This window comes from Pongo abelii, chromosome 13, assembly GCF_028885655.2.
Source record: "Pongo abelii isolate AG06213 chromosome 13, NHGRI_mPonAbe1-v2.0_pri, whole genome shotgun sequence".
NCBI lineage: Eukaryota > Metazoa > Chordata > Mammalia > Primates > Hominidae > Pongo > Pongo abelii.
The window spans coordinates 127,897,981-127,922,985 of NC_071998.2; the positions used below are offsets into that span (position 1 = coordinate 127,897,981).

The following is a 25,005-nucleotide window of genomic DNA, read 5'->3' on the forward strand; positions in this document are numbered from 1 at the left end:
GTCTGTTGAGCCGGGGCAATCACCCTTCTGGCCGCATCCTTCCAGGTATCAGAAACCATCTTAGATCACAATGTGCCATGTGCCAGCCTCCCCGGGGACCAGTGCCCACTCAAGTCATCCTCCCAGGGGCCCCAGGGGCAGGGGCTGCTGCAGCCCTGACTGATGAGAATCTGAGGCCCAGAGAGGCAGAGGGACCTGCTCAAAGGTGCTGGTGAGCTGCAGAGGCAGAAGGTACTCAAGCCTGGCCTCAGGGCTGGCCACCCCCTCTTGGCCTGCTGTGCCACTGTGCCAACACGGCCTGGGACAGCTCTGACCAGAGACAAGAGGGGTCGGGGGGACCCATAGTGCTGCTGGTTATAGCCCTGGTCCTGCTGCAGTCTCTGCTGCAGACCACAGTCTGCCCAGGTGGGCAGCACCAAAGCCCCCACCCAACCCCTCAGCAGCCCCAGAGCAGTGGCTCACCTTGACCTCTGAGCACAGTGCAGTCAGCCCCCACGTGCAGGGCCACTCACCTGTGTAGCCCGGCTCACAGGCACACTCGTAGCCATCAATCTTGTCCAGACAGGTGCCCGAGTCGCAAGGGCTGCTGGCACAGTCATCCAGGTTGATCTCGCAGTTGGGTCCTGAAGGGGTGGCACGTGGCGGTCAGTTCTCGGGCGCACCCTGCCCACTGGCCACCCACCCGCCACCCGCCTGGCCGGCCACCTGTGGTCCCCTTCAAGCAGAAGCAGAGGTAGGCGTTGTCACGGTCCTGGCAGGTGCCCCCGTGGCGGCAGGGCTGGCTGGAGCACTCGTTGATGTTGGTCTCGCAGTGGTGGCCCGTGTAGCCCGGGCGGCAGAGGCAGGTGAAGGTGGCGACGCCGTCCTTGCAGGAGCCGTAGTGGCAGGGGTCGGGGTTGCACTCATCGATGTCCACCTCGCAGTGCGTCCCCGTGTACCCTGGAGCGCGGGAGGGGCAGGCACATGAAGACTCAGGACTGGCTGCTCCCGGGACACCCATGACCAGACCTGGGGTCACCTGTGCCCACCTGAGGAGGGCTCCGAGCGTGGCATTCCCACCCACTCAGGATTGGGGCTGAGATGTGCTCTCGGCCTCTGGACCAGGTGGCCCAGACCAAGGCGTCCATGACCTTGTCAGACTGAGTGCCCTGTCCCCCGTCCCCTGTCCCTCCCCCCCACTGGTGGGCAACGGCCCGCACCTTCCGTGCACACACAGGTGTAAGTGTTGGGTCCGTCCAGGCACTTGGCACCATTCTTGCAGGGGGTGCTGGCACACTCGTCCACATCATACTGGCACAGATGCCCAGTGAAGCCTGGGGCCGGGGAGGGGAGGGAGTCATGTGCAACAGCACTATGGCCCTTCAGGGACCCCTGGCCAGACCCCAGCAGTGAGCGCCTGGCTGGGCTCCCCAGGGCACACTCAGCCTGGCCTCAGCCAGCCCCAGCTCTCCCTGCCTCCCGCCGCCCGCTCCCCGAATCAAAGCCCCTCCCCCAGCACCGCACGCCCTCGCTCCCACAGAAGGGGCCTTTTTCCCAAACCGACTGGGTTGCTATGGCTACAGTGGAGCCGGGCTGAGAATGGGGCTCCCCTGGCTGCAGTGTCTGGGACGGGTAATCTATGTCTCAGGAGCCTGGGCTTGGGCTGGCAACGCCTCCCTGGGCTCTGCGCCCCGGCCCCCAGCTCTGGGACAGATGGAAACACCTTTCACCCAGGCCCCTGAGAGTTCCTCCAAGTCCGCCCTGGGCAGCCATCATCTCTACTGCAGGCCAACCTGCCCCACGTGGTTCTCTGCATACCCTTGAGGCTGGCGCGCCGTTGGGCAGGGGACATGGCAGGACAGGGCAGGCTGGCCTCTCTCCCAGCCTCGAGCCCTCAGAAAGCCAGGCTGGAGCCTCCTCCCTGTCTGGGCACTGCAGCTCCTGGTATACCCTTCTCTCCAGGCAGGAGGGGCTGCACCCAGATCAAGGAGGATCTCCTGGCCCTGGGCTCCACCGTGACCCCTGGGCAAGCTCCCACTCCCCACTGGGCCCTGCCCTTCCTTCGGGGAAGTCTGAAAACACTCCCATCCACTCATGAGGCAAAACCCTCCCTCTCCTGGGAGTCTGAACACAACCAATGGCCAGGCCCCCCTCAGGAGGCTGGGGTGCAGACGGCCCAGGGGCAGGGGACACAACCCACGGCCAGGCACCCCTCAGGAGGCCGGGGTGCAGACGGCCCAGGGGCAGGGGACACAACCCACGGCCAGACACCCCTCAGGAGGCCAGGGTGCAGACAGTCCGGGGGCAGGGGGCGGGGGCAGGGGCGGCCCTCACCCGTGGGGCACTCGCACTGGAACTCATTGATCTTGTCCAGGCAGCGACCATTGTGCAGGCAGGGGCTGCTGGCGCACTCGTCCGTGTTGACCTCGCAGTGCACACCCTCGTAGCCTGTGAGGTGGGGCAACAGTGAGGGGGGGCATGCGCGGCCCCAGTGCCCCACTGGGCACATCTGTGGACTTGGGATGGAAACGAACCCTGCCTCCAGCCCAGTATCCCAGCCACCACGGGCCCCCTGTGCACCCGCTCCCCTGAAGCCCCTGCGGCCCCTGGCCCAGCACCCTCATCTACCTAGTGCTGCCCCCATGCTCTGCTGGCCCTGCGGCCTGGCCTCAGTTTCCCCATGCCCTGTGCAGGCTGTGGGCCCAGAAGGCATGGAGGCTGGGGAAAGGGGAAGCAACCCAAAGATGTTCCTGGGGCTGCCCCTCCAAGGTTGCCCAGCCTCGACTCGGTTTCCTGCCCTGGCCCCGGCCAACGCACCAGGCATACAGATGCACTGGAACTCCCCAATCTGGTCCAGGCAGGTGGCGTCGTTCTGGCACGGGTTTGAGACGCACTCGTTGACGTCGATCTCGCAGCGGGGGCCTGTGTAGCCCTGCAGACACTGGCACTCGAAGGAGCCCAGCGTGTTGATGCACTTGCCCGCATGCTCGCAGGGGTTGGCACCTGGTGAGGGCACACGGGTGAGAGGCTGCTCCAGGCACCCTGGCCCCTGCAACACCTCACTGCACACCCCCCTCATCGGACTGGCAGGGTCCCATCCCCCATCCAACCGGGCACCCCATGAAGCCAGAATCGACTTCCCACCGGTTCTGGGGCCAGGCTGCCACCCCCACCTGGCCGCAACCCCTGTGCCGGCACCTACCCAGCGAGCACTCATCCACATCCTGGCTGCAGGCCGGGCCCGTGTACCCCGAGGGGCAGGTGCAGATGGCCTTGCCATTGACGGGGTTGGTGTCGCAGTTGGAGCCCTCGTTGCAGGGGTTGCTGATGCACGCATCGTTGAGGTGGCACAGCAGACCTGGGCAGGCAGCGGCGGTCAGTGGGCATGGCCCCTGGGCCAGGCATGGCGCACCACCCACGGCTGGGGTCCATCCCCACTGACACCCCAGGAGGAGCTGCCCGCCATGACCCCATCGGGCGTCCCGTGACACTTGGGACGTTCCGGGAGACTCACGGCGACCACCGGCCTCCCTGACCAGAAAGGCCCTTTCAGGTTATCCTGGGCGCAGGAGGGCCATAGTCCCTGGGTGAGGTCACACAGGTCAGGCCTGGCCCATGTGAGCCCCCCACGCCCACCTGGGCCTCAGGGCACTCACCTGTGCGGCCGTGGGGACACTCGCAGTAGAAGGAGGCCACGCGGTCATGGCAGGTGGCGCCGTGGAAGCAGGCGGCGCTGGCGCAGTCATCAATGTTCTCGCTGCAGTCCTCACCAGTCCAGCCGTTGACACACACGCAGTTGTAGCCACCGTGGGTGTTGTGGCAGGTCCCGCCGTTCTGGCAGGCATTTGGCATCAGCTGGCACTCGTCCACATCCTCTGTACAGTACTGACCTGCAGGGAACACGAGCTGTCGGCCCCGGGCAGCTGCCTTTCCCTGAGCTCCTTGTCCCCTAAGATGCAGGGTGGCAATGCCACCTCCTCCAGGAAGCCTTCCTGGGCTGACTCCTCCACCCACCGCCGCCAGCCTAAATCACTCCTTCCTCTGCAGACCCAGCACCATGGAGTCTTGCCTCCTCTTTGTGCTCTGTGGACACCGCTGCGTCAGGGTGCACCTTTGCCTGTCACCCCATCAGAGGGTAATTCCCGAATGCAGGGCCTGTCTGTTCATCCAGGCATCCCTGTGACCGGCCCAGAAAGCGTGGCCTGAGTGGGGTGCTGAAGGCCCTCAATGCTGGGACACCCCACTGGGCACAGGGGCTGCCTGGGGCCAGGTTGCAAACGGCCCACACAGACCAACCAGGGCCCTGTCTGTGCTGACCCCCGAGGTGAGGGGCGTCAGACCCTGGCCATGGGAAACTGGGGCCCCCATCATGTTGTCCTTCTCGGCCAACCCCAGCCTGCCTGGCTTGGGACAGGGTCTCGGCTGCTCCCCACTATGCCTGTGAGTACAGTTTAGTAAGTGGGTAGCAGCCCCGCCCCAGCTACCCCACCCTGCGGCCACCCGTGTACACGCCTGTCCACTCTGGCGGGCAGCGGCAGTTGTAGGTGTTCACACCGTCCACACAGGCGCCCCCGTTCTTGCAGTTGTTTCCTGGACAATCATCGATATTTTCCTCACAGTTCTGGCCGGTGAAGCCTGCCGCAAGAGGAGCCGGGTCAGACTCTTCCCTGAGGTCCAAGCCGGCTCCTGCCTGGACCCCCGACACACTGCTCTGTACACAAGAGCCTGGCCTCCACGGCCCTGCCCTGGGGCCCCCGGGGTCTGTGCCCGTCCCCTGCCTCACTCCAGTGCCCAGAGGGACATGCCCTGCTCTAAAGAATCATTTTGGACAAGGCTGGCTAAACAGGGACTCAGAAACACAGGGTTCCAGAAGATTCTGTCACAAAAACCTTTGGGTCTCTTAAGAGTTTCCGGCAGCTCCTGCCTGGGTGCCGCCTGCATGCTCAGAGCTCCCTATAATGTCTCAGTAGGGGGGCCACACACCCCATCTTCAGGGGCTGACACTGGGGCCTGGGCTCTGAGCCGCAGGGGACATGGGGCCGGCAGGCTGCTGGCTGGGGCAGGCTGGGCCCCTCGCAGCCCCAGGGAAGCTGCAGAGACTCAGATGGCCCATCCTCCCTGGGGCAGAGCTCTGGCGCCCACCTCCTCCTCCCCCTCCTCCTCCACAGGCTGCCAGGGCCCCCTCCCCCGAGGTATGGCCCCACCCAGGCCTCCAAGGCAGCCAGTTAGCTATTAATCCGCTCAACTCCCGCTGGTTCAATGATCAACCCAGAAAGGCGCGTTCGGCAACAGCCAAACCTGCAGCCGGTTACTAATTGCCACCCTCCGGAGATGCCTTTGAACCCCCCTTGCCCTTGGAGCTCCCACCTGCTCGGCCCCTCCCTCTGAGACATTGCCCCACCACCACCACCCCGTCCGTCCTGTCTGTCTGCTGGACCCGAGCAAAAGCAGGCAGCCAGAGACAACCAAAATCCAAAATGCAAATCAGCTTGGCGAGCGCCCAAAACCGGACCCCAGCCCTGGCGCGGTGGCTTATGCCTGGAATCCCAGCACTTTGGGAGGCTGAAGTGGGTGGATCGCTTGCGCCCAGGAGTTCAAGACCAGCCTGGACAACATGGCGAAACCCTGTCTCTACAAAAAAAAATACAAGAAGTAGCAAAGCATGGTGGCGCGCGCCTGTCGTCCCAAGCTACTTGAGGGGCTGAGGCAGGAGGATCGCTTTAGCCTGGGAGGTCAAGGCTGCAGTGAGCTGAGGGCATGTCACTGTACTCCAGCCTGAGTGACAGAGACCTGTCTCCAAAAAAAAAAAAAAATTCAGAGCCTGGAGCCTGAGTCCCGGTCCCACTCATGTGTGGGACCCTGCACCCCGGCTCTTAGGCAGGTGGGGCCCCTGGCTGGGCTGCGACCCCAGGGCTGCCCTGCGCAGCGCTGGCTGAGGAACGCAGTGGGAAAGAGGATGGGAAGCCAGTGAGAGCCCCGTGGACCCCAGCTGGACCCTCTGCGACGCAGCCTCGCCCAGTGACCCCACGAGGAGACAGTGCTGACGTGCCAGGCAGGCTGTGCGACTCCAAATCCCAGCCAGTTCCCGGGCCTGCAGAGCTCAGGGCTGCCCCCACCTCGGTTCCCCGTGACTCCACACACAGCTGTCTCCTGGGCTCCTGACCACCCAGAGGTGGCTGAGGGCCCTTCAGGGGGCCTGGGTGCAGGGGCCACCTGGGACAGTCTGAAGCTGGGTCTGGCAGGCCTGAGTCATTTGGGGAGGCCCCCGGATGGTCATCTCACCCTGAAACGGCCAGACCCCACAGCAGGCGTGAGCACCCCCTTCACCGGACGGGTGACCCAGCCCCCAGCACCCCAGCCTCTGAGATCTGCCCACACTCAAGTGAGTAAACCCCACCAGCCCCTCCCCTCCCCTCCCTGCCCAGTCCCCAGGGCCCTGAGCTGCCCCTGCACGGGCAGTGGCTTTGAGCGGGCCCAGCACCCCTGGCATCTCTGCTGCTGGGCCTCACCGGGAGGTCCTCACCCACCCTGCCCAAGGTGGGTGGGCATCAGCTCTGCACACAGGTGGCCTTGGACAAGGCTGCACACACCCCACCTGCCCTAGCCTGAACCACGGGTCCCCGAGAGCTTAGCCCCTCAATCCGTGTGACTGGAGGTAGGGTCCCGTGCTGCTAGGAAGGCATCTGAGCCCCCACCAGCAGAAGGGCTCTGCGCCCCACCCTGCAGAGATCCAAGCTGGCCAGGGAGTGTCTGTCCCCACCCCACGCTCGCCCAGTGACTTGCAGGAAACGCACACGTCTGGTGTCTGCACGCAGAGTTAGCTGGGCTCAGCTGACTGGGCAGCCAGGGAGCTTCCCCTTTGCAGGGGCCAGGCCAGCTTGGGGCTTCCAAGGGGGTGGGGCAGCCCTTGGGTCACCCGTGGGTCAGCCAGGACCCTGTGCACCCTCCAGCCCCACCCCTGCCTGAACGCCCTCTCCCCATTGCCACCTAACAGCCATTATGTGCAGCTGAGATGGGAGGTTTTCTTTTTTCTCTTCACTCTTTTTTTTTTTGAGACGGAGTCTCGCTCTGTCGCCCAGGATGGAGAGCAGTGGCGGGATCTCGGCTCACTGCAACCTCTGCCTCCTGGGTTCAAGTGATTCTCCTCCCTCAGCCTCCGGAATAGCTGGGACTACAGGCGTGTGCCACCACGCCCGGCTAACTTTTTGTATTTTTAGTAGACACAGGGTTTCACCGTGTTAGCCACGATGATCTGGATCTCTTGACCTTGTGATCTGCCCACCTCGGCCTCCCAAAGTGCTGGGATTACAGGCGTGAGCCACCGCGCCCGGCCGAGACCGGAGGTTTTCAAACCTCTTCCTTATTTTTAGAGCTGCTGCAAAATTTACTCAAACAAGAACTACAGCAGAAAGGCTCTACATACAACACGGGGATCGGGGAGCACTGGGGACACGGGCAGGGGGCTGCGCCTACCTGTCACCCCCACCCGCAGGAGACCAGCAGGACAGCAGGAAGGGCCACGGCTGGGGGAAGTGATGGTGCACCCGCAGCTCCCACACCCTCTCCGGCCCCAGCCCCACTCCAGGGGAAACCCCAGGGGTTACGCAAGCCAGGGTGCCTGCACTGGGGGGAGGCAGGGCGTCCTACAGCTCGAATGTGAGTTCCAGGAAACTCCAAAGACACGGGCTGGCACCTGGACCCTGTGCAGGCCTCCTCCCAGCGCACACCCCGCTCCAGACGCATCCCCCCAACACCACACGCAGTCTGGGGAACTCGCCATCCCGCCTTCCCAACTCCCCGCCATGGGCCCTCCCAGGGCTGCCCCTATACCAGGTGCCCCGTTCCCACCCTCTGGGCCTGGCAGCCGGGGAGGGGCTCGTGCACCCTGGCCAGCGGGCAGCACTACCTGGCAGGCAGGCACACTCGTGGGTGACGTCGCCCGTGGGGCGGCAGGTGCCCCCGTTCTGGCAGGGCGAGGGGCTGCAGGGCACATAGGGCCGCTCGCAGTTGGGGCCGGTGTGGGTGGCGCGGCAGACGCAGCGGTAGGAGCCGACCTCGTTGTGGCAGGTGCCTCCATGGCGGCAAAGCCCGGGGTTCTGGCCGCACTCGTTGACATCCTGCCGGCAGGTGGGGCCGTGGAAGCTGGGTGGGCAGTGGCAGATGTAGGAGGCCTCGAAGGGCAGGCACTGGCCACCGTTGGTGCAGGGGTTGGAGGCGCACGGGTCAGCCTGCTGGCACGATTTCCCTGGGGACAAGGGGACAAGAGGGTCGTGCTGGCCTCACTGCTCCCCGAGGCCGGGCCTTCCCTCCCTTCAGGCCGCCTGGAGGTACCAGCCTGGGCTCCACCTTAGGTGCTATCACATTTGATCCTCAGGACCTGCCATGAGAGCGGTCACCTTTGGCAGATGAAGGACCACAGGTCCCAAGAGGCCTGAGCCTGGGCCGTCTCTTCCCAGAGCTGACACCTCCAGACACCCTTCACCCTAACAGGTGAGGGCCAGTGCACGGCAGGAGGAACGGGGCAGGGGCGGCCTGGACACCGAGGCTCCCCTTGTCTCGCAGAAGCGGGGACAGCAAGAGTTGGGCCAGAGCAAGCAGCTGAAAACAAGGTGATTCCAGGTCTGGGAGGGGGGCAGGGACCCTGGGGCAGGGGCTCTCAATTACTTCCGGGTCAGAGACCCAGGCCTGGATCCCACCAAGTACCTCCAGTTGCATGGGCGGCTGGCGGCAGGCCTGGGTCTGCCCACCCCTCAGGCTGTGGGTCCTCCCTCACCTGACCAGCCGGGCGGGCAGCGGCACTTGTACTCCATCAGCGTGAGCAGGTCGCAGGTGCCCCCATTGCGGCAGGGGTTGGTGAGGCAGGCGTTGTCCAGGGGTGTCAGGCAGAGGGGCCCAGAGAAGCCCAGGGGACAGCTGCAGGCATAGTCTGCCACGCCTCCACGGTCCACCACGTGGCATGTCCCGGCGTTCTTGCAGGGGGTGCTGAGGCACGGGTTGGGGTCCTGGCATCGCGGGCCCACGAAGGCCCCGCCACAGCTGTTGGCAGATGTGCCAGGGCAGTTAGTTCCCACCTGCTTCCCCAGCGCCCCCGCCACTCAGCACCGGGCACCTGTCATGGGTACAGCTGCCTCCCCCCACACCCCGGGCATGGGCACGATGGCTGCTTAGCAGGGCTCCCTTAGGGCTGATAAAATGTTCTGGAACTAGACACATGCCGCGATTGCACAACTTTGGGAGTGTACTGAATGCCACTGAATGAGGCTGAGGCAGGAGAATCACTTGAACCCAGGAGGCAGAGGTTGCAGTGAGCCGAGATCACGCCACTGCACTCCAGCCTGGGTGACAGAGCAAGACTCAAAGAAAGAAAGAAAGAAAAAGACAAATGACTGCTAACTTGGGGAACAAGCTAGAGACTAGGATGTTCCAGCAGGACCCAGCTTGGACTCCACAGCCCAGGCAGGAGTCTCGGTCTACACCTGCGGAGAGCCATGGAGAGGAGCCAGGCACATCAGCTCCGTAGAGTCTCCGGGTCTGCAGGCCTATCTGCTTTTCCTTCCAGCTTTGCTAAAGCGAACAGGTGTTGCTTGGGCAGTAACAAAGGCCGTGGTTTTTCCAACCTTCAGGTGTCAACATGACGGCAGCCATGGAAAGTGTGGATCGGGGCCCCTTCCTACGTGGAAGCCTTTCTTTCCTTTTTTTTTTTTTTTTTTTTTTTGAGACGGAGTCTGGCTCTGTTGCCCAGCCTGGAGTGCAGTGGCGCGATCTGGGCTCACTGCAACCTCCGCCTCCCGGGTTCAAGCAATTCTCCTGCCTCAGCCTCCCGAGTAGCTGGGACTACAGGCACCTGACACCATGCCCGACTAACTTTTGTGTTTTTAGTAGAGACGGGGTTTCACCATGTTGGCCAGGCTGGTCTTGATCTCTTGACCTTGTGATCTGCCCGCCTCGGCCTCCCAAAGTGCTGGGATTACAGGCGTGAGCCACCGCGCCCAGCCAGGAAGCCTTTCTGATGCGACACCTCACGCTGAGACCGCAATGGGGATGGGACATCTCATGCCAAGATCGTACTGCAGATGAAGGCCGGCCCGTTCCCTGCCCACGCTCAGCCCCCAGACACATTTCCCTTTTGGCACTGAGTCTTCATAACTCACATCCAGGCACATTGGCCGGGAGCAGAAGCACCCACATTACAGCCGGGGAAACCAAGGTGCCAGGAGGAGGTCCCTCTGCCAGGTCTCTGCAACCCCGTCAAGGTGGGTGAAAGGCTGCCCCTCACCCCGGACACACAGTCTGGGCTCAGAGGGAACAAGGGGAGCCAGGGGAGGGGTCCTGCATCTCCGCCCAGGCCTGGTCTCACCTGTTCCCTGCGGCGACAGGCGCAGAGCCTGCCCCCAGCCACCTGCTGTGGTCATAAATCTCTGGCCCCAGTCACCTCCTGGCCTTGTGCTCCGGGGGAAGGTCTGGGACCCGCCGGGCGCGGCTCTTCCCAGTGGTGAAGCCTCTGAAGCAGAACATGCCACAGCGGCCCGGGAAGGCAGAGGCCCCACGGCTCAGGCCCTGGGTGGGCGTGGCCTCCTCCAGATGGGATGTACAGGGGGAACCGTCCTGCCTTCCAGAGCCCACCTGGGTGCGGGGCTGCGGTGGCCACCTGCCCCAGGACTGGCCCTGAAGCTGCCGGCTTCGCACAGGACCCCCACCGGCCCCCCAAGTCCTCACCTCCTCTCCCGCTTATTCCCACCCCAGTGTCTCCAATCAAACCTGTGATATGTGTGGCAGTGGCCTGGGGGGGCCTTACCCCGAGGGGCTTGTGGAGACTGGGGGTGGGGGTTCCTGTGCGTTTCTCAGCAGCCAGCCACGCCCCTGTCCCAAAGGCCCAGGAGGCATCTGTCTTCCCTGAAGGCTTTTACCCGTGGCCACGGCTTGGGTAGAGAGAACGCAAAAGGGCCACTCTGGCCGACCATCTGTTGCCAGAAGCCAAAAGTCCCAAACCAACTGGCTTAAAGAAAACACATGTCACCTCCTCCAAAGAGGCTCTGGGGAATTCACTCAGGCCTTGCTATGGCTCCTGCCAGCCCGGTGAGTGACGGGCACAGCCCCAGAATGAGGCTCCCCCTCCTCCATCCCATGTGGCCGGTCACTCCGGGGCTGCAGCGACAGACCTGCCTCTCCGGGCACCTGTGGGGAGGGCAGACGTGGTTCCCACTGCACGCAGATCCAGTTACAGGCTGGCCGGTCCCCGAGGTGGAGCGGCCGCTGGGAACCCGTGGAGTGCACAGGCTGGGCTGGGCTGGGCTGTGGCCACAGGAGGGGCGCGCTCCCTCCACATAAATGCCCCATTGTCAGGCGGGAGTTGGCCACGGCTCCCGCTTGGAGAAAAGGCCCTTTTTTCTTTCCCAGCCGCTGACAAAGTCGGCAGGGGGTGGGTACAGGACAGAGGGCGCTTGGTCATCAAAGCCGGGGCTGGAGCCTCCTCGGACTGGCCCATGCAAGCCGGTCCCCTGCCTCCCGGCCCCTCAAGGCTCCAAGGAGCGGGAAAAGCTCACCTGCTGGGCAAGACAGGGAGGGGGGGGCAGGGGAGGCCCACCCCACAGCTTTAGGGGACCCCAGAGGGGAGACGGTGGAGGTCCGAGCCCCTAGAGCAGTCTCCCACCAAGTGCCCTGAGGTCACAGGATATTGGCTGTCCCTGAATGGACCACAACGCTCTGCCCAGACACCAGGCCCCACTCCCCACCCTGAGTGCGGACCCCAACGTGGAGGACTGTGGGAGAATCTGCCCAACCGGACGCATCCCAGTTAACGAGGCTGTATCACGGGGAGGCTGTATCACGCAGGGCCAGCAAGAGGAAAACACGCCCCATAAATCAGGCGTCGGTGCTCGGACAAAGGGCGGCTGGGAGCAGGTGTCGGACGTGGTGGCAGCTGCTCCCAGCGGGTGGGGCAGGAGCCCCAGCCGGAGGCCTGAGGAGGCTCCCGTGGGGGAATGCAGGCTGAGAGGGCCCATTGTCCGCCCCCACTCCCAGCCTGGGCATCGGACACCACAGGGAAGGCCCCTGCCACGGCCCCACAGCCACGGCCTGGAGGTGCTACGAGACACGCTAGCTGGGGGGAACTGGGCCGAGCCTGGAGAAAGCTTTGGGACAGGTGTGGGGGTCTGTGTGTGGGGGGCAGCTTTGGGCCCAGTCTCCCGCTGCTGCTGTGGGCAGCCTCCAGCCTGTGCCCGCCCCAGTCTGTACCTCTCTCCCACCTGGCCACAGAGCTGGAGCGCCCTACAGACGGCGAACACCTGCCCTCCGCACAGCACCCAGACGTCCCTGAGAAGGTGGGAGGGACCTCAGGCCTGCAGCGTGGCCACGCCAGGACCACCAGCCTGTGAGCAAACCCCTCACTGCCTTGGCGCTGGCCACACCCCCGGTACCCGGGCCACTCTGTCTTCAACGCCGTCCTGGCGGGCGGGTGGGTGTGGGCCGCGAGGTGAGCGCCAGGGCTTGGCCGAGTGAGGTGGCACCCAACAGCTGCCGCGCCCACGGGGATCCTCAGGGCTTCCATGAGTGACCCGCACCCCACCTTCCACCGTCCCCGCATCTCCTCCTGTCAGGGGCGGTGGGGAGACCCCTCTGGGGCTAAAAAGTGGGGCTTGAGATAGGGAACGCCAGTCTCCCCCGACTGGACGAGAGAGCTGCCCTGTCCACCAAGCCACCCAGCTCTTGGGCTCCCACGGAGGAGACCCAGCCCACGCCAGGTGTGCCCCATGGACTCCCCTTCCGTGCATCCCTCTTAGGGTCACCCGGCACCTGCCTGTCCCATCCCCCACATTCAGTGGCCTGGCAGCGCAGGGGTAACCTGTCCTATCTGGTGAGTGGCGGACGGGGGCTCCAGGACGGCTGCGGGGGGAGGGTGCCAAGTGGCCCCGGCGCCTGCTGTGCCACCACCACCACCTCCACCACCACCACTTTGTTCCCGCCTCAGTATTTCCACTGTGCCGCTCCCACCCTCCCTGCCAGGGCCGCTCCATAGAAATGCGACTCCAGAAAGCAGCGGGGGGCAGATGCTGCCGAGACCTTTCACCCAGGACTAATTCTAAATTGTGCTGTTTTGCTTTCTAAACTAAGCGGCCATCTGCCACCCCCAGGGGACAGATGACAGTTCCCTCCACCCCAAAATGAGAAGGAGGGGTGAGAGGGACTCAGTGGGGGCAGGACTCACTCACTTCCTGCCCTCAAGGAGTTTATGGTCATGCAGGGCCAGGGATGGGGGTACAGGCAGAGGCCGAGCAGAGGGGTCGGGGTGTGGGGTCAGCTGGACCCAACCCAGCTAAGGCGTCGGTGATGTGGCTGGCACTGCACCCGCAACAGGAACCAGAGACCCTGGGCGGGAGGGGTGCTTCCCATGGCTCCACCAGGTGACAGCACCTCCCAAGGCAAGGATGGGCAGGGACAGTGGGGGGGACGGGCAGGGACTGTGAGGAGGACGGGTAGGGACAGTGAGGGGATGGGCAGGGACAGTGGGGGGGATGAGCAGGGACAGTCGGAGGGACAGGCAGGGACAGCGAGGGCACAGGCAGGGACAGCGGGGGGACAGGCAGGGACAGTGAGGGGGATGAGCAGGGACAGTGGGGGGACAGGCAGGGACAGTGGGGGACAGGCAGGGACAGCGAGGGCACAGGCAGGGACAGTGGGGGGACAGGCAGGGACAGTGAGGGGGACGAGCAGGGACAGTGGGGGGACAGGCAGGGACAGTGGGGGACAGGCAGGGACAGCGAGGGCACAGGCAGGGACAGCGGGGGGACAGGCAGGGACAGTGAGGGGGATGAGCAGGGACAGTGGGGGGACAGGCAGGGACAGTGGGGGACAGGCAGGGACAGCGGGGGGACAGGCAGGGACAGTGAGGGGGATGAGCAGGGACAGTGGGGGGACAGGCAGGGACAGTGGGGGATGGGCAGGGACAGTGGGGGGTGGGCAGGGACAGTGGGGGGTAGGCAGGGACAGTGTTGGGGGGATGGGCAGGGACAGTCGGGGGGACAGGCAGGGACAGTGCGGGGGCCTCTCCAGTGCACAGGAGCTGCACTTCCCAGAGCGGAAGGAACGGCCCTGCACACTCCGGCTCCCTGGGAAGGGAAGGGGAGGAGCTGCCTGGCCAAAATCAGCATCTTAACACACCCCACCTGTTCCCCAGCAGCGCCACACGTCCAGCCCCACCTGCCCTCCTTGGGCCTCACTGCCAATCCTGGCCCATTGTCCTGCCACAGAAGTCCAAGGGTCCCCTGGCAGCAGTGTGGTCCCTCACAGGGCAATAAAGGGGGGTCTTCTCCTCCCCAGATACCCCCAACAGCTGCTGCTTCCAGGGAGCCCGTGGCCATGTCCTGCAGGAGCCAATCGCTAGGCGGCCAGCCTGAGGGTGCCCCTGCCCCTGGGACCCCTCCCTCACCAGCAGGACCTGCCCCCAGGCTCAAGGGGCTTTCTGCCCAGAGGGAAGTCTAGGGCTCCCACTCTGCCTGCTCCTGTGATGCCAGGGGCACCCCCACGCCCTCCCCAGACCCAGATCCTGCCATGCTCTGCCAAGACCCAGCAAGGCTGACCACCTTCTACCTATGCCACTGACAGTGGGCCCCACCAGGTGACCTGGCCCACACAGACAGGCCCACCCATTGGCCTGCCCAAGCAAATGGGGCCATATGTGGACTGGCCGGGGGGACACTGTGACCCCCTACTGGAGATGGGGAGACAAGGCCAGACCCGGGTGGGGATGCTTCCCAAGGCAGGCTTCCACAAGGCCAACGAGCCCAGCTCTAGCCTGGACCAAGGCTTCTGGGGCAGGGGGAGTCCTGGGACCTCATCCCCTCCCTTGGGCAGAGGCTAGTCCAAGTTTCCCCAATCCCAGTGGGCACCACCCACCTTCCAGAAGGCACTGGCTGCTAAGAAATGAGCTGGGCAGGGGGCTCGGGGTCCCACCTGGGGTCCTCTCCCACTGGAATGGCCAAGCAGCCCAGCCCTGGGGGACGGAGGAGCCTTGGGAAGATGCTGGAACCTTGTTGCTCGCAGCCCAGCCCTGGGGGACGGAGGAGCCTTGGGAAGATGCTGGAACCTCGTTGCTCACAGCCCCTTCCCTGGCCTCCCCAAATGCCCCAGAACAAAGAGCTACAGCAAGGAAGGCCCTGGGCCCCTCAAACCTGCCAGGACCCCGTGTCTAAACCCCTGTTCAAACGGCTGGCTGGAGCCTCTGCGGTGGCTGGGAGGCCTTGAAAGGCGCCCTGCAGCCACTGGGTCTTTCTTCCCTTTCTGCTCCCGGCTTCCTTCCCCGCCTTGGACAGGAGAGAGGGATGCAGGCACCAAGGGGGCCAAGGGGGCACACGGTAGCCAAGCACCGCCAGGCCTGCTCACCGTTGGGGCACAAAACCACGAGTTTGGGGGCTGCAATGTGAGATGGCTGCCTCCAGCCACCACCTGCGGTCCCACCTGAGCTGTGGTCTTCCCCAGCCCCTGCAGCCGTTGGGCTGGAGCTGCTGAAAGCTGCACAGGGGCCCTACCCTGGCTCCCAGGGCCCCAGGAAGGAGGAAAGGGGCAGTGGGGGCTTCAGGGAGGTGGGGGCCCAGAAAAAGAGCCAGCCCCAAACAGCTGCAGCTCCTGAGACAGCGGGCAGCAGGGGGCGGAGTTGGGGGGGGCGGGGGTCGCAGCCGGCCCGCCACAGCGCAGGGACCCAGCCGGGGTCTGAGCCGGGGCCAGGCTTTCCGGCCCAAACAGCTGTTGCCGGCACCCCCGGTTCTTTTGTCTGCAAATCTTTTCCCCCAGTTGCATCCTCGGATGGTTTAAAATGTGCTGAAGGAGGAAGTGCAGGAAGGCCAGGTTTCCTCCTCTGGCTCCGGGGAAACCCTTTGTGTGGGAGGCGGGATGGGGACAGAACCTGTCCTCCCGGGGAAGCCACCTTTCCTGCAGCCGGGAAAACAATGCCCTCACCCGACGTGGGAACGCTGCCCGCATCTGACGGACAGAAGGCCCCTGGAGATGGCGGAGCTGGGGTGGCCACTCTGGGGGGCATGTGGCCAGCCCCTCCCCCAAATACCAAGGCACAGCCCAGCAGGCTCTGAGACCCCAGGAGCCAGGTGTCACCACAGTGCCCCGAAGGCTGTTTGGAGAGTGAAAAATGCCTGCTGGAGCCCCACCCGCTGCTCCACTGCAGGAATTTCCCAGTGGATCCCCCAAAAGCAGGCATGTGCCTCCTGCCCTTGGTCGTCCCAATGGCCCCTAGGGACCCACGTGGACAAACCTCTTGAGCTGGAGAGGCCAAGATGGCCATGACACGCCGGGGCTCTGCTCCCAAGAAGACCCAGCCCAGCCCTGCACCCCACGATGGCTCAGAGGCAGGGAAGGCAATGGACAGGCCCACAGCAGCGCTGCTGGAGGGCTCAAACCACACTCCATGAATGAAGTCGGGCATCACAGGCTGCGCTCCGGGCCAGCGCCAGACATGCTTCTGGCAACCTCCCACCACTGCTCCCGAACAGATCCTGTCACTGGGGGTGGCAGGAAGGGGCTGCCCGGAGGGGCTCCTGTTCTCCTCTGGAGTAAGCCCCACAGCCAGCAGGGCAGTCACCCGGAGGTCCTGGCTCCATGTCCAGCGTCCTTGTTAAGAACGCTGCAGGGATGGGAGGGATCCCGAGACATCTGTCTGGCATACACCAGCCCAGCAATGAAGAAACTGAGCCCACACCCCTCCTGGCCTGACCTACACTCGGGCTTTCCAAGCTCTGTCTCGTGGGACCCCCACAACTGCCCTGGGGCCGTGTAATGGGCCCATTTCACAGGTGAGAAAACGGGGCAGGTATGCCCAGCACACCACCCGGGTCTGAAGGCAGCTCAGAACCACTCCTACTGATGGGGACCACAGCGGGGCAGGGCAGGGCAGGGCAGGGCGGCTCCCCAGGGTGGCGCAGGAGCGGCAGAAGCTCCCTGGGAAAGAGGAGGAAGGCGCGTGTCTCCCGCACCTCCAGCCCCACCCGCATGGTCTGGATGTTTTGCCTGACCCCCTGATCTCACAGGACCGGGAAGTCTGGAGCAGACAAAGCATTCTTACAGCTCCACTGAAACACAAAACCCTAGGGTGGTGGGGGCAGGGCCCTGTGCGAGAGAGACCCAGCCTCCCGCTCCTCTTCCTTCCTCCTGCCCAGCAGGAGGGCACCGATGCCCCTTCACCCACAGCACCCGCGGGGCGTCGGCACTGGTGAACAAGGGACGAAGCCGAAGCCCACGCTGCCGGAGGAGCACTCCTGGCCTCCCGGGGGCAGATGTCGCCCCCCTGCGCCTCCTCCCGCCTGTCCTGGGAAACCGCCAGGACACCTCTGTGCTACCTCCCGACTCGGCCGCAGATGGACGGCGGCTTCAGTGGTGGCCCCAGAGGTCACCTCATCCCCATCACACCCGCTGGCTCCCTGCTCTCTGACCACACGAGGCACAGAGGGGCCTCCGAGCCCAGGAATCCTCCTCTCCGAACACCCCTCGCTTGCCAGCCCAGTCCCAGCACCCAGCCCAGCTCACACACAGGCCCACTGTGCCCCTGGCACCCCCTCAGAGCCTCACTCTGCCCAGGCCCAGCGTGGTCACTGGGTGCCTGGGACACCGCACACTTGGGAAGTGGGATCCAGGCAGGTGCCTGCAGCCCTGGGAGGGACCCATGAGGAGGGGTGCCCGGGGGAGGGGTCTACACTGCCACAACCTGGGGGACACCAGGGTGTCCCAGGACAGCTGGCACAGGCCAGGGACTGTCTGGGGTACCTTTCCCTATGGGGAAAGTTGGGGATTCTTGGGCTGGACTTGGCAGGTCCTAAAACTTCTGCCCCTCCAAGGCACTGAATAATGCCTGGCCTCGCCCAGTGCCTTGTGGCCTCGCCCAGATATCTCGCACTACCTCACCCAATCCCGCAGGACCTCGCCCAAATCCCACACATGACCTGGATCAAATAGCGCACAACCGCATGCAAATCCCACACGGTCTCCCCAGAGCCTGTGGCTGGGGCTGGCCTCTGGGAGAGACCTTCCTGGAGGGGCCCCCACAGCACCAGAAAGGGGCTCCAGGGTGGATGACACAGATGACACATCCCCGGGTGAGCCGGGCATGCCGCCCGAGACCCAGCTACACTTCCCACAGCCGCCATGACTCTGCAGCCAACTCAAAAGAAGGCGCAACAATTCGAGGCAGTTGCCCGGCCGCAAGGACGGCAGCTGGAGCTGTCAGGAGCCCCGGCGGACACGTCATGGCCTCAGCCACTTCCCATCTCCTAAGGAGGAAGGGAGCTCAGAGAGGTGGCGGCGGCCCGGGGTCGCACAGCCCACGTGGGGGAAAGAAGCCCGTGGCCTGTGTTGTCGACCCAGTGCCACCCCATGCCTGGAAGGGGGAAGGCCTGGTGGGGGTGGCCGGCCTGGACTGCAGCCCCTGCAGGCTGGAGCCAAGGCTTCCAGTCACCTGCCTCCACCTCCATTCCCAGCGCCCACCTGGCCCCAGGGCTGCCGACAGCCCAGCCAGGCCCGTCCACCAGAGAGCTGCAGAGCTCTGTGCTGGGCCAGACCCCGGAGGCGGCCAGGACAGGACTTCGCCACGGCCTGAGCCCCACCACCATGTGGACCCTGGACACTCAGCCCCGCCTGGCCTCCCCACCGGGCTCTCCGTCAGACAGGAATGAGGCCAGGAAGTCAGAAGGAGGCCACCACCAGGGGCTGCACCCCCGGAGCTGGGACCAACCCAGGTCCCCCTATAAGGATGGAGAGTGGAGGCCCAAGGGGCAGACTCTGGCCCAGCCCCCTCTGCGCACCAGTCAGCGCCCAGCCTGAGCTCAAGCATCTCTTACTGAAAAGCCGTCAGGGGAACCACACATGTTCAACCCCTGGCTGCTCCCCCAAACCTCTCATTTCCAGTAACTGTGTATTTCCGCTCATCAACAGCTGAAACCGGGCGGAACTTGTGGGGGCCCCGCCACGCGGCCCTGCTGTGTGGCACGGGCCTCTCTGTCCCCCGGCTGCGGGGAGTCAGCTCTCACCGCCCACCTCCCTCCCAGATAGTCTCTGTACTCACTCGACAGCCCGGCAAGCCCGGCCCCTGCCCTGCCACGGCCACAGCGGCCTCAGAGAGGGCAGGCCAGGGTCGGGGCCTGAGCTGCTGCCTCCCGCAGGGTCGAGGGCAGGGCACTCGTCTGAGGCTTGGGTGGGGCAATGGCACCTCCTCAGGGCCTCAGCCCCCGGGCAGGCTAGGTGACCATGGGCCTACAACAGGGAAAATTCTGGGCCAAAAGCTCCAGCCTCCTACTAAGGCATCTGTCTGCAAATGCACCTTAACCTGACCGCTTGGGCTGTGGGGGAACCTGTTTCAGGGATAGTGAGGGACGTGCCAGTTTCCTCCTTTGGACTTGATGAGGCACGAACGCGTCTCTAATAAAGCCAGGTCTCCCCGCCATGGCTCCCTGGGCGGGCGCCTGTGGCTCGGGCCATGAGTCACGCTGGGTAACCCCAGTACGGGGAAGAGGGCAGGAGGCCGGGAGCCACTGCCTCTGTGCCCGGTTGTCATCTCGGCATGAGGGCAACCGTCGGCTTCGTCCTGCCCTCCATGTCTGAGGGCTTTTGGGATGTGGCGGGGGACGGGGGAGTCCACTTCTCAAACCTGGCGCATCCTACAGGGCTGCTGCACTCACAAAAAGGCTGACTCAACACAGGACCTGCCTCCCCGGGCCTTAGCTCAGGCTGGGGCAAGACTGGCCTCCTGTGCTACCTGTGGAAGAGTTTGTTCAGCAAATTGACAGTGTCAACAGAATGTCAAGGGGGCATTTACCCAGCTTTAAACAACCAATTCAAGCCCTTCAGAGATGCACAACAGACGCCCAGGCCAGGGGACAGCATAGACAGGGTCGACATCTGATGACAAACTCTCATCTGCCGATTAGAGCAAGGTCGGGGCGTGTCACCAACCTCAGTGCCAGGTGGAGCAGAAGGAACAACACGACTATTGCTTAGGAGAAAATCTCAACTAGCAACCTAGGAGCTGGCAGGCCTCCCACTGGGTGAGAACAGCGCCCACCTGGTGCCCACTGGGCTGAACAGCCCCACGCAGGTGAGGCCGGGTGAGTGTTCTGTGGCCATTGGTCCTCACTGTGGCAGTAGGTGCTGTGGCGGGAGGGTCTGGGCAGCATCTGGGCCTGGCCTGATCCGGAGACGCCCTTGGTACTCGCCACTCACAGACTGTGATTGCGAGGACCCCGATGGGGCTGCTCTTTGTGCCTGGGAACTGCAGGTGTGGGTGTCAGAGACAAAGCCTCCCCTGTGCACACCCAGCACATCAGAGCCCCCCGTCCCCTCCCCACAGAGCCCCCCAGTCCCTCCCCACAGAGCCCCCCATCCCTACCCAGAGCCCCCCCAGTCCCTCCCCACAGAGCCCCCAGTCCCTCCCCACAGAGCCCCCCAATCCCTCCCCACAGAGCCCCCCAGTCCCTCCCCACAGAGCCCCCATCCCTACCCAGAGCCCCCCCAGTCCCTCCCCACAGAGCCCCCCAGTCCCCTCACCACAGAGCCCCCCGTCCCTCCCCACAGAGCCCCCCATCCCTACCCAGAGCCCCCCAGTCCCTCCCCACAGAGCCCCCCAGTCCCCTCCCCACAGAGCCCCCAGTCCCTCCCCACAGAGTCCCCCGTCCCTCCCCACAGAGCCCCCCAGTCCCTCCCCACAGAGCCCCCCAGTCCCCTCCCCACAGAACCCCCCAGTCCCTCCCCACAGAGCTCCCCAGTCCCCTCCCCACAGAGCCCCCCAGTCCCTCCCCACAGAGCCCCCCAGTGCCTCCCCACAGGCCCCACTGGACACCAGGCCCCAGACCTCCTTCCAGGAAATTGCAGGAACCACAGCAGGGCAGCCCCACAGGCCAGACCTCAGGGAACCGCTGCCCCACCCCCGCCCCAGAGAGCCCTGGTGTCTGGGCTGCAGCTGAGGCTGAGGGGCCGGGGACTCGGAGGATGGGATCTCCCACCTAGCGGGTGCAGCCAGGTGGGAGGGGCCAGGCCCCCTGGGTTCACAAGGCCCCTTGGGGACCCACGCGAAGCCACCGCTTTGCATTAGGGAGGGCTTGCGGAGAGGGCCCTGTTTAACCGTGCGGGCTCAATCTGGAGTGTAGACGGCAGGACACCCCCAACCCTGGGCCCCTGAGCCTGTTAGTGGGGGGTTCAGAAGTGAGGCCTCTACAGAAGCGTCCTTCCTGGGGGCAATGGGTGCAGGGTGTGTGGGGGGGGAGCACTCAGGATCCCTCCCAGGGGCAATGGGTGCAGTGGGTGGGGAGGAGCACTCAAGATCCCTCCCAGGGGCAATGGGTGTAGGGTGGGTGGAGGGGGGAGCACTCAGGATCCCTCCCAGGGGCAATGGGTGCAGTGGGTGGGAAGGAGCACTCAGGATCCCTCCCAGGGGCAATGGGTGTAGGGTGGGCCGGGGGGAGCACTCAGGATCCCTCCCAGGGGCAATGGGTGCAGGGTGGGGGGAACACTCAGGCTCCCTCCCAGGGGCAACGGGTGCAGGGTGGGGGAGCACTCAGGATCCCTCCTGGGGGCAATGGGTGTAGGGTGGGTGGAGGGGGGAGCACTCAGGATCCCTCCCAGGGGCAACGGGTGCAGGGTGGGGGAGCACTCAGGATCCCTCCCAGCGGCAATGGGTGTAGGGTGGGTGGAGGGGGGAGCACTCAGGATCCCTCCCAGGGGCAACGGGTGCAGGGTGGGGGAGCACTCAGGATCCCTCCCAGGGGCAATGGGTGCAGTGGGTGGGAAGGAGCACTCAGGATCCCTCCCAGGGGCAATGGGTGTAGGGTGGGCCGGGGGGAGCACTCAGGATCCCTCCCAGGGGTAATGGGTGCAGGGTGGGGGGAACACTCAGGCTCCCTCCCAGGGGCAACGGGTGCAGGGTGGGGGAGCACTCAGGATCCCTCCTGGGGGCAATGGGTGTAGGGTGGGTGGAGGGGGGAGCACTCAGGATCCCTCCCAGGGGCAACGGGTGCAGGGTGGGGGAGCACTCAGGATCCCTCCTGGGGGCAATGGGTGTAGGGTGGGTGGGGGGGAGCACTCAGGATCCCTCCCAGGGGCAACGGGTGCAGGGTGGGGGAGCACTCAGGATCCCTCCTGGGGGCAATGGGTGTAGGGTGGGTGGAGGGGGGAGCACTCAGGATCCCTCCCAGGGGCAACGGGTGCAGGGTGGGGGAGCACTCAGGATCCCTCCTGGGGGCAATGGGTGTAGGGTAGGTGGGGGGGAGCACTCAGGATCCCTCCCAGGGGCAACGGGTGCAGGGTGGGGGGAGCACTCAGGATCCCTCCCAGGGGCAATGGGTGCAGGGTGGGTAGAGGGGGGAGCACTCAGGATCCCTCCCGGGGCAATGGGTGCAGGGTGGGTGGAGGGGGGAGCACTCAGCATCCCTCCCAGGAGCAACGGGTGCAGGGTTGGGGGGTACACTGAGGACACTGCTGGGGAGTTTCTCCTCCCAGAATTCCACAGGTCTCGGAGATACACTGAAAGCAACCCCAAAATGCTGGGACCGCCTATAACCGCCCTGCACCACCCCTGGGGCAACCAGGCACCCCGATGCTAACACGCACACATCCGCCCGACAGGGACAAGTCCCCCAGCTGCCTGCAGATGGGGTCTCGCTGTCAAGGGCCACTGGCTGGTCTGGTGCCCTGCAAGGGACATGGCGCTTCCCTGTCCCAAGGGCAACTCGGAGAGGACACCATCTGTGTCTCAGAGTGAGGGGCCAGGCTCCTAGCTCTCTCCTGTCACACAGGCCTGGGTCTAGGCCAGGGCATAGCCAGTCACTCTAAGCTGACCCTGAGGGTCCAGGGGGAGAAGCAGCCTGGAGCCAATCACACAGAGCTCTGTCCGGGGAAGGGAAGGCCCCGGAGCAGGCAGACCGGGCAGGTGGGGGCTGAGATGCCTGCCCGCCCCAAGATGTGTCCAAAGCCTCACTGCCCCCCGCTGCCCCAGCCCCCGCCGCTCCTTTGGTCTGGAGCTCCCTGCTGCTGACCCTGTCCCAGCCAGCATAGAAGCTGCTCCGTGGTGGGCCTCACTTGAAGGCCACGGCAGGTGCACCCAGGTGGGGTCCCACAGCACTGACTTTGCACGCAGGAGGCCATGAAGGCTGCAGCGTCTACCCCTAGCTGTGGCCAAGCCCGTCCATCCTGTGGCCTGGTTCTTAAGCAGCATGCTCCTCCCCTGCCCGGGGGGCCTGTATCTGCCATGCCCACCCATATCCCAGGGTTCAGCATGTAGTAGATGCTCAATAAAGACCCTCTACCCTGCATTCTTATAGCACCAGGCGTGTGGATGCTCAGTGACCGTGGCCCCACTGTGCGCCTCCTGTGGGCTGAGGGATGCTGAACGGCTTGGCGGCTGGCGTGAGTGAGGCCCGGGGACAGGTTGTGAGCCTGTCTCGGAGTCCTGAGCAGGGCAGGGGCCGCGGGCACGCCAGGCCATCCTACAGATTCACCCGGGAATATGCCAGGACTCCCTCTAGGGGGCTCTGTGGCTGTCGGGCGGCTGCACCAGCCCAGAGTGAGCGCCATCTCTTCCAGGAAGCCACCCCGGACGCCCTCCCAACACCTGCCTCCTCTGGACTGTCTGGGAGCTGGGATGCTGGTGTCCACCTCTGGCCAGTCCCTGATGCTTTTGGCTTCTAAAATTTAGTCCTCATAAGAATCCAGTTCTAGTCCATGCATGACACGGATGAACCTTAAACACACCACGCTCAGTGAAACAAGCCAGGGGCCAAAGACCACCTATGGCACAGTTCCATTCATAGGCAACGTCCAGAAGAGGCGAATTCAGAGACAGAAAGAGGGTTAGTGGTTGCCCGGGGCTGGGGCGGTCGGGGCAGAGTGACGGTATTTGGGTAGTTTCTGTTTTGCGCAGTGAGAAAGTCCAGTAACTACACAGTAGTTGAATGAACTTGTGAATGGACTAGACGCCAATCAACAGCACGCTTTAGTTCAAAAGTCACATTTTCAGCCTGGGCAACATAGCAAGACCCCACCTCTGCAAAAAATTTAAAAATTAGCTAGGCATGGCAGTGCACACCTGTGGTCCCAGCTACTCTGGAGGCAGAGGCAGGAGGATCGCTTGAGCCCAAGAGTTAGAGGCTGCAGTCAGCCGTGATCCTACCACTTCAGTCCAGCCCGTGTGACAGGGTGAGACCCCATCTCAAAAAACAAAAAAGTGGCCGTGCGCAGTGGCTCACGCTTGCATTCCCAGCACCTTGAGAGGCTGAGGCAGGTGGATCACCTGAGGTCAGGAGTTTGAGACCAGCCTGACCAATATGGTGAAACCCTGTCCCTACTAAAAATACAAAAATTAGCTGGGAGTGGTGGTGTGTGCCTGTAGTCCCAGCTACTCAGGAGCATTGCGTGAATCTGGGAGGTGGAGGTTACAGTGAGCCAAGATTGCGTCACTGCACTCCAGTCTGGGTGACAAAGCAAGACTCCGTCTCAAAAAACAAACTAACAAAAAAAGGCAAATTTTGTAATATGAGTAAGTCATCACCCAGAATCCCTCCATATACATATCCATCCCCCAAATCAGTCCTTAGCTCCCTTTGCTCCCAGGGAGCAGGGTGGGGTGGGGCAGGGCCACAAGGAGAACCCAACCAGGTAACTTTGGAAAAGGGCTTCCCTCCGCCCTCCTACCCCTGCAGCCACTGCCGCTTCCCCAGCTGGGGAGACCACCGAGCCCAGCGCAGGCCTCACCGCAGGGCCCACAGCCACCACCATGCCTTCAGCCCGCCCCAGGGTCCCGCTGGCTGTAGTTGGAAGGGGAATCACATACAGATGGGGAAACTGAGGCCCAGGGAGGGGACTGCGGGAAGCACAGCAAATCAGAGCCAGCCCTGCTTCGCATCCCCTCTGAGCTCCGGGCCCCACGGGAGAAAGCACCAGCACTGCCTGGGAAACTCGAGGCCATCAAACGCATCCCAGCCCACAGGTGTGATGCCCCAAAGCCAGCCGCTCGTTAAAGCTGCTGGTATTTCCTCCTCAGCC

At 64.3% G+C, this 25,005-nt stretch overlaps 1 protein-coding gene across 4 annotated transcripts in view; it reads right to left on the reverse strand.

Moving 5' to 3' along the window:
- Window positions 1-25,005, reverse strand: part of NOTCH1 (notch receptor 1) — a 52,856-nt gene that overhangs the window by 20,399 nt on the left and 7,452 nt on the right. For 2 of the 4 annotated variants that reach the window (XM_024252710.3, XM_054521231.2), the window contains exons 3-12: window positions 8,753-9,015; window positions 7,886-8,224; window positions 4,492-4,614; window positions 3,636-3,869; window positions 3,182-3,337; window positions 2,797-2,982; window positions 2,314-2,427; window positions 1,200-1,313; window positions 706-939; window positions 513-623 (exon numbers count right to left, since the gene is read on the reverse strand). In XM_024252710.3, coding sequence (XP_024108478.3) covers window positions 513-623; window positions 706-939; window positions 1,200-1,313; window positions 2,314-2,427; window positions 2,797-2,982; window positions 3,182-3,337; window positions 3,636-3,869; window positions 4,492-4,614; window positions 7,886-8,224; window positions 8,753-9,015 — 1,874 coding nt within the window. Of the gene's footprint in view, window positions 1-512; window positions 624-705; window positions 940-1,199; window positions 1,314-2,313; window positions 2,428-2,796; window positions 2,983-3,181; window positions 3,338-3,635; window positions 3,870-4,491; window positions 4,615-7,885; window positions 8,225-8,752; window positions 9,016-20,035; window positions 20,282-25,005 lie in introns of those variants that run through there. The other 2 variants (XM_054521229.2, XM_054521230.2) reach the window with 2 other exon arrangements.